The sequence below is a fragment of the Myotis lucifugus genome, unplaced genomic scaffold (assembly GCF_000147115.1).
Source record: "Myotis lucifugus unplaced genomic scaffold, Myoluc2.0 scaffold_12, whole genome shotgun sequence".
Taxonomy (NCBI): domain Eukaryota; kingdom Metazoa; phylum Chordata; class Mammalia; order Chiroptera; family Vespertilionidae; genus Myotis; species Myotis lucifugus.
The window spans coordinates 2,988,729-3,002,264 of NW_005871060.1; the positions used below are offsets into that span (position 1 = coordinate 2,988,729).

General features: G+C 35.9%; 1 protein-coding gene across 1 annotated transcript in view; it reads left to right on the forward strand.

Annotated features, from left to right (window-relative positions):
- The window catches only part of CUNH4orf22 (chromosome unknown C4orf22 homolog), a 520,196-nt gene extending 507,052 nt beyond the window's left edge, over positions 1–13,144 (forward strand). The window contains exon 6 of the mRNA XM_006084529.2: positions 12,960–13,144. Coding sequence (XP_006084591.1) covers positions 12,960–13,055 — 96 coding nt within the window. The 3' untranslated portion in view covers positions 13,056–13,144. The remainder of the gene's footprint in view (positions 1–12,959) is intronic.
- Positions 13,145–13,536: the final 392 nt, after the last annotated feature.

Consider the following 13,536-nt stretch of genomic DNA (forward strand, 5'->3'; position numbering starts at 1 on the left):
AGCTAAAATATCAAGTTTTTAAAACTACCAATGCACAATAATAAGAATTAGATTTTAAAATTCAATATTTTGCCTGGCTGGCATGGCTCAGTGGTTGAGCATCGATCTATGAACCAGGAGGTCACAGTTCAATTTCTGGTCAGGGCACATGCCTGGGTTGCAGGCTTGATCCCCAGTGGGGATCCCTTGCAGAAGGCAGCTGATCAATGATTCTTTCTCATCATTGATGTTTCTATCCCTCTTTCCCTTTCCCTCTCAGAAATCAATAAAAATATATTAAAATAATAAATAAAAATAATTCAATATTTTTATCAATAATTTTACTTGAAATTCTTCCTGAGATAAACACCTCCTTATAACTCCATAGTTAAGGTGTTATAAAATATTGTAAGAACAATACAGTTCAACTTTCCTTTCCTTCAAGTATTCTCTTTGAAATATTTTTATGCTTAAATTTAAAGAGGACAATTACCATGTAATTTCATTTATGTGGAATCTAATGAACAAAATAAACTAACAAACAAAATAGAAACAGACTCATAGATACAAAGAACAGACTGACAGTTGTCAGAGTAAAAGGGCATTGGGGGGATGAGGTTGGGTGAAAAAGGTGAAGGAATTAAGGCAAAAACAAACCTCATAGACACAGGCAACAGTATGGTGATTACCAGAGAGAAAGGGGAAGATAAATAAAGATAAAAGAGCGATAAATGGTGATGGAAGGAGACTTGACTGTGGTGAACACACAATACAAAATACGGATGATATATTGTAGAATTATACAGCTGAAACCTATATAATTGTATTAACCAATGTCACCCAAAATATTAAATTTTTAAAAATTCAAGCCAAAAATAATAAAATGTCAGTTTCTAATTGTTTACTGCTAGTATACAGAAAAAAATTAAAGAGGTCAAGATAAATGACAGGTAGAAATAGTTATAAACAGGATGTGCTTCCTTTGTATAACACAGATGTAGACTCATTAATTCTGAAGTGTAGTTCCCAGGAAACATAGTTGTTTGTGAATGGTAACAGTGGAAAAAAAAGAAAATTGTGCAGGTCTTAGAACAAGTAATGTGTGTTCATTGGTTAAGAAATTCCAAATGCAATAAGAGTTTGGTTGCATTCAAAACAGGACCACTGGCTTTAACTTCCCTGCAGCTGTATAGCATTCAAAACAGGACCACTGGCTTTAACTTCCCTGCAGCTGTATAACATCTGGAACAAATAAGGCAAGTTTCTATTTTTGAGTTAAGAATGCTTGTTTGAGTGATTCACACCCACCAAAATGTTTCCAGTGTATTATCTTTAGGAGGATTGAGTGGAAGCACTTTGCACTCACTCCCCTACATTATCTGAATAAATTTTTAAAGGCTTTTTTGTATTTTTATTTTAGGAAACATTAACCGCTGTGAGAGAGAGAGAGAGAGAGAGAGAGAGAGAGAGAGAGAGAGAAAGAGAGAGAGAGAGAGAGAGAGAGAGAGAGAGAGAGAGAGATTGTATACAATAGTTAAAATTGAAAAAAAATCTTTCTTAGTTATGTTAGATGTTTCCCTCTTCTATTCACTAAATGTGAGGGCCCCTCACCTGGGGAAATGCCTGGTTAATAGATACTTAATAAATATTCATGGAATAAGTGATTGAAGGAGTGATTCCCTGCTAACACACAGTAATGCTACACTAAGTAAAAGTTGAGTGGGTTATGTCATTGATACCTGATGTAGCAGTGATAGCCAGAGAGGGTACAGCCAGACTACTATATAGTGATCCAAGTGAGTCAGAAAAAACAATTGCAAGAATTTATCAGTGGAAACAGCTAGTGCAGCTATCATTTTAAGTTTTGTAGAGGTCATGCAGAAATCTTTGTTTTGGTATGTGCTTTTAAATCTTCGTGTGTAGTTCCAGAAATATGTAATTTAACCTATCTCAAATTAATTCTGTTGAATTCGAATATTTTAATTTATGAACAAATTGACTCAAACAGGTTAAATGACATGCTCAAGGCCATGTAGTTCATTACTAATATAATTTAGCAATGGAATTTAAATATTATGAGACTTCATAGGTTATAAAGATGAGCAAGATTTCAACCCTTGTCCTTTCAGTACTTATAGCAGTTTTAGGAAAACAGGCATGTACAAAACATAACTACAGTATAAAGCAGAAAATGATATTTTGGGGAAAAAAGGAAATGCTTTGGGAATTCAGTAGAAGAGATGGTTTATGACCTGGGGCAGGAGACAGTGGAGAGGTGATAGTGAGGGGACTGCATTGGGAATAATGTTAGATGACAATAGAGGAGGTAATCTATTAATTGGGCTTGAAGAATTATTAGAAATTGAACTCATAAAGATGAAGAGGTAGGCAATACCAGAATGAAATCTACTAGCAAAGATAATGTTGAAGAGTGTAAAAAAGAAAGTAAAACATGTCTAAATAGTTCAGTTTGTCTGCTGCATTGGCTAGGTGAAGGGGAAGAGGGGGAATTAAGTGTAGAAATGTCATGAAAATCATTGAATGCAGGACTAATGAGGATCTCAGACTGAACTTGATAGGAAGTGGAAAAATATGTGTAGGCTCTTGTGCTAGGGAATAACAGGATAGAAGTTATGTTTTAAGGACATGAGAGAGTGTAGATTAGGACAGACTAGGAGGAAAATCTGGAGAGGATGAGAGCATAATAATTCAAATAGAGAACAAAGAGGACTAGAACTAGGGGTCCTGTTGTAATGAGCAAGTCTCTGAGTTGATGTTATTAATATTTTAACTCCCCAATTATTCAGGTAAAGACCAAACTTATAGAATGTGTTTTTATCTTAAAAAAAAAACCAAAAACAGTGGTTAAGAGATCTCACTTCACCCCAATCCTCAGAAAAGAGAGAGGATGCGGAGAATGGGAGACTTGCACTGGAGGAATATAGAGAAGGTGAGCTGGATGGAAGTCAGTATACCTGTCACTTCTTCATCTTTCTTCCATCTCCCTCCTCCTCATTTGATGTTACTGAGCACCTACTGGACAGTGTGAGATGTTAAAAGTAAATCAGAAAGGTAGGTTTCTTCTAAAAAGCCTATAGGTTAATTGGTGGGTGGGTGGGTGGGTGGTTAGGTGAGGAAATCTTATGTGCACAGAAATGACAAATCTAGAAAGTGACTTGAGAAAACAGAACAAGCTCTATAAGAATTCAAAGGGGACAGAATTTACATTTGACCTAAGGTATTGAAAAATCAAGTCTGAACTGAATTTTGGAGGATGAGTATGGTGAGGACACAGGGACTGGAGCAGAAGGGGTATTCTAATTGGAAGAAACATCCCATATAGAGGAAGCACAGAGCCTGCATGGGAAGGGAGAGGACCTCCTATTGGCTAGAAAGTGGTCCTCAGCACAGGCCTTGACATCAAAATCACCCAGGCAACTTTAGAATATATGCAGCCTGGCCTCACTTGCAAAGATTCTGGTTGAATGGGCCTGGGTGGAAGGCCTGGGCATCTATATATTCCAAACACTCAAGTGATTCTAATGTGGAACCAGGGTTGAGATCAAAGTTCAGAAGGAGAGAAATGACAGAGAAGTTTTGAGAGAAAATTGAACTCCAACTGTGGATGCCAAAATATGAGTTTTTGCCATTCTGCATAGTTCAATGAGAATCTGTGTCATTTGTTTCAGGACTTAGAATCAAAATTTCTAAGTATGAAAATGCATAAGCCATTCTGAAATAAGGTGATGTTATTTTTCTGCTTGATAAACCTCATTTGTACAAAAGAAAGTCAATTGTATGAAAAATAAGAAATTCTACAGGACAGTCTCCTTTTTGCTACTTTGTTTGGTGTTTAACAGACTACATCTTTTTTTTCATCACCATTGATCCCCCACATACCCTCTTCCACTTCCACTTCCTTCTTCCTCCCTGCAGTCACCACACCGTTGTCCATATTCATGAGTTCTTTCTCTTTTATTCTTTTTCACTCAATCCCTTCACCTCCTTACAGCTCCCACCACTACCACCACCATCACCACCAGAGCTGTCTGCTATCTATGAGTCTGTATCTATTTTGCTAGTTCAATCTGTTTATTAGATTCCACATATGAGCAAAATCATATGGTACTTGTCTTTCTCTGACTGGCTTATTTCACTTAGCATAATGCTCTCCAGGTCCATCCATGCTGTCCCAAAGGGTAAAATTAGCTTTCTTTTTATGGTAGAGTAATATTCCATTGTGTAAATGTACCACAGATGTTTTATCTACTCATCTAATGGACACTTAGGCTGCTTCCAAACCTTGGCTGTTGTAAATAACACTGCAAAGAACATAGGGGTGTATATATTCTTTTGAATTAGTGTTCAGGTTTCTTTGGATAAATTCCCAGAAGTGGAATTGCTGGTTCATAGGGCAGTTCCATTTTTAATTTTTTGAGGTAACTCCATACTGTTTTCACAGTGGCTGCACCAGTCTGCACAAGGGTTCCCTTTTCTCCACATTCTCACCAACACTTGTAGTTTGTTGATTTATTGATGATAGCCATTCTGACAGGTGTGAGGTGATATCTCGTTTTGGTTTTAATTTGCATTGGTCTGGTGATTTGTGACATTGAGCATCTTTTCTTATGTCTCTTGGCCATCTGTATGTCCTCTCTGGAGAAGTGTCTATTTAGGTCTTTTGCCCATTTTTCATTGGTTTGTTTGATTTTTTGTGTTGAGTTTTATCAGTTCTTTATAAATGTTGGATATTAACCCCTTATCAGATGTATCAGCAAATACCTTCTCCCATTCTGTGGGTTCTTTTTTAATTTTGTTGATGGTTTCTTTTGCCGTGCAAAAACTTTTTAGTTTGATGTACACCCATTTATTTATTTTTTCTTTTGTTTCCCTTGCCCAAGGAGATATATCAAAAAAATATTGCCACAAGAAATGTCTGAGATTTTACTGCCTATGTTTTCTTCTAGGATTTTTATGGGTTGGAGTCTAACATTTAAGTCTTTAATCCATATTGAGTTTATTCTTGTGTGCATTGTAAGAAAGTGGTTTAGTTTCATTTTTTTGCACATACCTGTCCAATTTTCCCAGCACCATTTATTGAATTGACTGTCTTTACCCCACTGTATGTTCTTGTCAAATATTAATTGACTATAAAGGTATGGTTTTATTTCTGGGCTCTCTATTCTATTCTGTTGATCTATATATCTGCTTTTATGCTAGTGTCATGCTGTTTTGATTACTATGTCTTTGTAGTATAGTTTGATATCAGGTAGCATGATTCCTCCAAATTGGTTCCTTCCTTGGGGTCTTTAGTGGTTCCATATAAATTTTTGGAATATTTGTTCTAGCTCTGTGAAATTGGTATCTTGATAGGAATTGCATTGAATCTGTAGATTTCTTTGGGTAGTATGAACATTTTGAAGATGTTAATTCTTCTTGTCCATGAACACAGTATATGCTTCCACTTATTTGTATCTTCTGCAATTTCTTTCTTCAGTGTCTTATAATTTTCTGAGCACAGGGCCTTTTACATCTCTGGTTAAATTTATTCTTAGGTATTTTATTCTTTTTGAAGCAATTGTGAATGAAATTGTATGTTGCTGTTTTTTAATTTCCCTGTCTGATAGTTAATAATCAGTATATAAAAATGCAACTGATTTCTGGATATTTACTTTGGATCTTGTATAACAAATTCACAGCCAACATCATACTCAATAGGAAAAATCTACAAGCATTCCCCTTGAGATTGGGAACAAGACAAGATGTCGGCTTTCACCATTCTTATTCAACATAGTACCAGAAGTCCTAGCCACAGCAATTAGACAAGAAGAAGAAATAAAAAGCATCCAAATTGGAAAGAAGTAAAACCATCATTACTTGCAGATGACATGATACTGTAAATAGAGAATCCTAAACATTCCATCAAAAAATAATAGAATCAATGATTGAATTCAGTAAAGCAGTTGTACTGCATCTTGAATATAGTTGCTTGATACGTGGCTCATGACAAAATAAACAAAAAACACATGTTAAAAGATCTTAGACAGAATGTGGTTTCTATCAGATGTAGGAAACTGGTGAAACAAAAGACACTATTGTAACATAAAGCTGTCCGGATCCGTCCTGACTGTCACAGAGCTTGGAAGGCATGTGCAGTGTAGGTTGTGCACCAATTTAGTAGCATGTATTATTTTTTTACATACCATCACTCCTCACAGTATAACAGGAGCAAGACTCATTTCTTTTTTTTTAAATCACAATTGTTCAAAGATAAAAATGCATTACGTTGGAATGTAAAATGTTTTCACAAGAGTTCATTATCAAACATCCAACTCACCATGGCTTAATTAGGAGTGGTTTCTGTCAATTCACTAAAACATTTCCCTTCCTCTCTCCTTGCACTAGCCAATCATGTGAGAGCCGTAGACCCCACTCCTAGAGGTTCAATCTGAATTCAGCTGCAGTGTGGCCCAGGAATCTGTATTTTTAATATATCCCTAAGTGATCCTAAAGATTAGCTGGATTTGATGCCCATTTCTTTACATAGTCATATTTTATTAGCTGTTGCTTCACCTTACTCTATGTCCATAAACTAATCAAATTTTGTTCCTCTAAAGCAAGTTTTAATTCAACAGTGTTAATTTTAGGTAATCTACATTATACATTCCTGAGACCACACAAACAGACTAGAAAGTACAGACCATGTGCCAAAGACTTCTGGATAACTTCTATAGAATGCGATCCACCACACTGGATGCCTCTGCTGATCAATTGCTGCTAGTTTTCCCCACTTATTTGGATCATTGTAGAGTGAGGCTGGTGATACCCATTCTGATTATCGCTGCCTCATCAAAAATCACTAGATTGGGTAGGTTTTTCCAGAGGCTCAAATGAAACAATATATGTGACAGAGAGTGGGAAAGCATAAACTGAAACGTGGGGCAGAAACCCTTCTGGTCGCTTTACTATTGCACCTCCAAGGGTAGCATGTGGTAGGTGCTCAGTAAACATCTGCAGAATGAATAAATTGAATATTAAATATTTGCTAAAGAAGTGAATAGGAGGGCCAAAAATAATCCTGGAAACTTTTGAGGTTAACGTGAAAATATTTTAGGATCTTAGGCACTAGAAACATATATAGAGCTATTTTTAGCTGAAAATTAGAGTAATTGACTCTGGTGCTTTCCTCCCCTTGGTAGTTGAATTAACACTGGGGGTTCTTTGCTGAACTTTGGAGTACTGACCCTGAGTGTGCAGAGCAATGGAAATGTGTTAGGTCCATGGGTAAATGAGAGAAGCAATTATTTTATTATTTTTTAATAAATGTGTAGCCATTAGTACATATTATACAGATGCCAAAAAAAAAGGCCTGCCCAATTCTACTTTATTTTTCTATAAGCAAAAGAATATCTAGGTGAACAAGATTTAAAAATTAAAAATAACTTTTACCAAAAGAACATATGTTTTTATTTGGGGTTGGGGTTAATTTAGAGGAAGATTCCAGCAGTACCTTCTCTCAGCTCCTCTTTCCTCTGTTCTGTTTTTCCCAAGCGACCCTCACCAGAGCACTTGTGACCATTAGTAGAGAAGGTGTTAATTGCCTCCCTAATGCTACCTCACAGTTCATTGACTGGTCTTAATTTCCCTTGCCATGTGGACATTAAAATCAGATGGAGCCTGTCACGGCCTTGAAATTGTTCTTCTCAAAATGGAGGCCCATAACATTCCTCCATCCTTTCCGCAGATGGTTCGAATTTAATCTCTGAAAGCCCCACCCTTCCAGTGAAGGTCCTCGGTTTTACAATCTGTCTTTATACAGGGCCCAGGTATAATGTCATTGGACATTAAAAAATAAAAACTCCCACTGAATAGAGTAAGTTTAAGCAAGGCTATGGTTTCTTCAAAGTATCCAACAGCATCCCCCCAAATGCCACGCAAGGGGCAGGGGACACTTACTGAATCACCAACACCACTTTTTTGGTTCCTGGATTTTCCTCAGAGGCCCTTGTAAACGGTGCTTTTTAACTGTGGCATAGTCACAGTTATTAAGAAAGCTGAGGCCTTGCCAAATTTCTGGTTTTGCTGCCCAAATTACTGAATGTTTGGTTGATTACAGCCCTAAAACACCCACATACTAAGAAGCCTTTACACATTTTCTCCCCTGGGCGATCACCTGGGATACCTGAACTGAAAGTCCACCACATATAAATTGAGTATTAACTCAACTAACTTCTGCTAAAATCAATGGCCTTGAGGAATCCATCAAAAATTATATTAGCAGAGCATGGCTTTTATGAATTAAAAGTCCTAACACTTAAATGCTATGCCCTCCTCTTGACCTGGAAAACTGATTTTTACTTTATATGCAACAGTATGGAACCATCCCTAGAGATAAGCACATTGTTGTTAAGTGTTCAATGTATGAATTCATATATGAAGTGCAGCACAGGAAAGGTGAGCTGGAGGAAAGAAAAAAATTAAATATATATGTTTGAATTATTAGATGTATGTCAATGTTCAGTAATAAAGATTATTAATGATAACTCTTCACCATCCAAATCAAATATCTGCAGTAAAAAGAATAGTACATATCTCAATAACATATTCATGACAAAGAAAACTTACTGTTTTACACTTCTAATTAGAAGGGCAACCTAATCAAACATCATGCCAAAGGTAAAAGGGACCAATATAGACTAGGGAAATGATAATAAAAGCATTTGAGGAATAGAGAGTAGCCCCAATTCAAGCTCACTTTTCATGCAATTTTTCCTCACAAAGAAGGACAAGCAGTGTGAGAGACAAGGGAAGATTAGTTTCCTAGTGGAGGAAATGATTGACTAAGAACAATAGTGTATACAGATGATATATTATAAAGCTGTACACCTGAAGCTTGTATAATGTTATTAACATTGTTACCCCAATAAATTTAATTGAAATAAAAAATTAAAGATTAAAAACACACAAATAGCCGAAACCGGTTTGGCTCAGAGGATAGAGCGTCGGCCTGCGGACTGAAGGGTCCCATTTTCGATTCCGGTCAAGGGCATGTACCTGGGTTGCGGGCACATCCCCAGTAGGGGGTGTGCAGGAGGCAGCTGATCGATGTTTCTCTCTCATCGATGTTTCTAACTCTCTATCTCTCTCCCTTCCTCTCTGTAAAAAATCAATAAAATATATTTTTTTAAAAAAATAAAAAAAATAAATAAATAAAATAAAAAATAAAAACACACAAATAATCATTTCCTCCGTGATTTCAAAGATGTAATAACTAATGACGAAGAAGCAGACACTAAAAAACACAAGTCAGGCATGAAGTCACTGCACGTGCGAGACCACAGTTAAGGGATTATTTCTAATTCAAAGAGAGCACGATTTCTCCTGAGTCTCTACAGTTGAATAAGCTGTCCTCTCCCATGATTCCTTCCTAACCGTTCACAACCCCAGCAGGTGCTTGCAATTTCTGAGACCTGAAATCCCAAAGCAAGGGGAGGGATGTTGAAGTATACTGGAACATGGAACATAATAGCATGATCAGTGATCAAGGCCGATGGCAAGACAGGAAAATCTCATGTTGACAGTGTCTAAGTGGTTATTGCTGGCTGCAATATCTTCCGTATAAACCCGGTGGCCTCAGCAATGCATATTGCCTCAAAGAGCTTCAGCAAGAATAAAAAAATAAAAAATAAAAACACAATAAAACAAACAGATTGCAGCCCCAACTGGGGAGTCCAGAAAACTACCTCACAGACACATGCAGCTGCTCCAGAAGACAGGATCTTAACCTTTTGGGAAATGCAGCTTACTTAAAAAATCTGATGTTTTATGGATTTGCTCAAAAAAGGAAATGCATACATGGCCATACACACAGAGTAGTATAATAATGTTTTAGGATATTTAAAGACTTGCTTAAGTCTCTTAATGAATTCCACTGGAGAAATGAAGACCCAGGGACTCCCCAAAATACATGGAAGTAGCTGAAAGAGGCTAGAAGAGCAACAGGGGAAGCAGCAAATGGTGGGAATAGCCAGCAGGACTCAGGCAGGGAAAAGCTGCTGAAGAGAGGCAATAGGTGTGATGTATTGGAGTTAAATAGATCTTAAGGAAATTCCTAAATCTCTTTGAAAACTTTTTCACCATTGTTATCTCATCTGTAAACTCTGTAAAAACAACCATTTTACAAAAAGTTGTTGTGAAGATTAAATGAGAGAATTTGTTTAATGTTCCATTGAGTAGGTGTTCAATGAACGAATATTGTTTCTTAGTGGTCTATCAACTCAGAAACAATGAAAGTTCTGAAAGGATATCATTTTTCACTGCAATAGTTGAAAACTGGAAATTATGTGTATGTCCATGAGTGGGCAATCATAAAATAAATTATGACACGTTCACACAGTTAAATACTATGCAGCAGTTTTAAAAATGACTTCAAACTATAATTACTAAAGTTGATATGCTGGTATGAATAGCTGTTTAGACTAAATTATCAAGCGAAAAAGCTAGCTGTATAACAATGTAAATAACATTCAATCCTGGAGTAATCATAGTTTATATAAGAATTTCTAATAGATGGACATTTAGGTTGGTTTCTGTTTTTCTCCCCAAATTTAAATAATACTTCTCTATAACCAAGTTTCGGTGTTCTTTTTTTCTCTTTAAGGTGAATTCCTAAAGTGTGACTTGCTCAGTTAAAAAGTGTAAACTTTGTGAAGCTTTAGAAATATATTGTCAAATTATTATGCAGTTACACCATATCAATTTGCAATTACATATACCTGAAATAAGACTGCTCAATCACCATGCCCTATTTATTTTGCATATTTTTTAATGTTGTTTATTTTATATCCAAATTTATTTGGGGTCATTTCAATTTGCATTTTTAATTTTATTAGGGATGAACATTTCTTTCATATGCATGTTAGTATATTCTGTTTCTTCTTCTGTAATTATTGCCATCTACACACTTTTCTATAGAGTTTTGGTACGTGTTTGTTTCCCATTACATTTGAAGTATTCTATATATAAAAGTTAGAAAATCTTTGGCTATCATATTAGTTGTTGTACTGCATGTGAACATTCTATGGGGTCCTTGGTAAGTACCAAGATTGTACAAGGATTCTGAGAAACAATAAAACAAACAAACAAACAAAGAAAAAGGCCTGAAAAATGTCCACACACATAGTCACCCAGAGAGCTTATAGCTTCAGATCTAAACATTAGCCACTGGTCAAAAGTAAACACACAAAAATTAATACTCCATATAGCAAAAAGTTGTTCTCTTTGCTAGTGGGAACAAGAGCTTATCTAGACAAGTAGACAAATAAACAAAGAAAAGAAAATACTAATAAATCATAGTCTCTGTTGTCTCTCGCCCAAGAAAGAATAAATCTCTATAATCTATTCATTCATTTACAGAGATCACAAAGGTTAGACCATAAAACCAAATTCCAAATCATTGCTGTCACCAATGGGGAATAATTTATTGATTGTAAAAGTTCCAAAACAAAACACAAAAATGGTAAAAAGGAAAATATGTAAAGAAACAGAAGAACAATAAAGCGAAAGTTCTGTTGCTCCTGGGAATTTACCTCTTGGAGCCAAGGAAAGAAATGTTTGGCTTGAAGTCTTCCAGGAAATGCAATAACCTCCCAGCAACACAGACTCCCCTGCTATCAGGGAAGCCACTGGACACCACATGGAACTTCCAAAATGTTTGCAAGATTATTTTTCCTAAAAGGATATAATTGTGACTCTCATACAGATATAAAATGAATATGCCAAAGATTGTATTTAATTCATTAATTATGGAGGGAACCAGTAAGATATTAAAAATATTTCAAAGGAGGATTCAAAGAGCATAACATATATGAGAAATAAAAAAATGAAATTGACTTACAAATAGATGCAAAGCAGGCCCCGATATGGAGCAATAATTAATTGCCTTCCAGGAGGCACAATTCATTTGCATATTTGTAGACAAGAATATCTGGCCTTATCATCAGTTTTCTACAACTTAAAGAGTTGTAAAATAGTACAAAAATGATGAAAGGCAAAAAAGACTTGGATGGATGAGCCATTCAGGACACCCATTCTTTTAACCTATTTCAAAGTCTTTGCAATTTTACTGACTTATTTAATAAAAGATGGATCTAATATATTCTTTCTCAGCTAGCACACAAAAAAAATAAGGTACTATTGGGAAAAGGCAATACTAAAGCTCCTCTCTAGTCCCAGATAATCTTATAATCTCTTCCTACAGAGAAGAGAGAGCAAGTAAGATTATTCGTTTGCACCTCCAATATAGCAAAGGCCCAATGACTAATAATTTCCCAATTGTAGATCTTGTATACCCCTTTTAGTACCTCTCTCTTTTGTCTTATCAATACCACATCAGTGAATATTTGTTCCTACAGGAGCTCCTTAGGAGGCTTTAAGTATGATAGACAATCCTGAATAAACATAGAAAGAACAAATCTTTTATCAAAGATTATAATTTGAAGGGGGGAAAGCATAACAATTGTTTTTAAAGTGATAAGAACCTTTTCATGAAACCCCCCTGGACAGGTTACTTTCGTGAGTCTGAATCAATTCCAAACTTGAGACGTTTGTATTACTTGAAATCAAAATAGGATTATTTTTTACTTATTAACTTGTGATCACATGTGTTTGCAAAGCCCTTCCCTGAGAATTTTGCAGAGTTAGTGACCCATGTTGTTCAGCAGAGTCTGCACAAGTATGAGCCTCGGACCCTGCTTTGATCCTAGATGGTTTCAGTAATGTCACAACCCAGGGCCTCAAAGCTCTTGAGAGGAATTATCACTGCTCCTCGGAAAATGAATCTGGGGGAAAACATGGAAAGGTCTCCATTGCCACAGCGTTTTTAGGTCTGCTTGCTACAACATTGAAACCAGAAGAAAATGTCTTTAATAGCAATTTTTGCACGGATTGGACTGATTAACAATATGATTTCTGTATTTTAGGCTCCACCAGGTGACAACTCTACTAGAATCCCTATCCCGACAGAGCTCTACATACAGGCTGTCATTTTTGACCACGTTTCCAGAAGAAAGACTTAACTGCCACATGTTAGATGGTTCCCTAACTGTTCACTGAATTTAAATGAAACCTGTAACCAGAAACAAATTAAAATAATGAGTGAGTCTTATAGCTGGAAGGCAATTTAGAATATTAAAAGTTAATAAAGAAATTAGAAAGGAAACTGTAATATAGACTGGTTTTTTTATTGTACAGATAGCCTATTAATATAATTTGAGGTTTTTCTAACATTTTTTTCCTGCGCACTGAGGCTGATTGCAACACTTCATGGGAGGAATTCTTGTTTCGACTTCAAGGATATAGTAATTAGTGACACATTTTGTAGCTCAGATTTTCCAAAATAAAAATGTTTCAGGTCCTACCATGCCAAATTTAGTGGACCAAACCTTATGCCATGTGGCATAAAATCATAAACTAGAATAGAATAAGGGTCACACATGGGGACGGGCATAAAGATAATAATAAAATATAGGGTTTTCAGTAACAGCAAATGAGTAAATG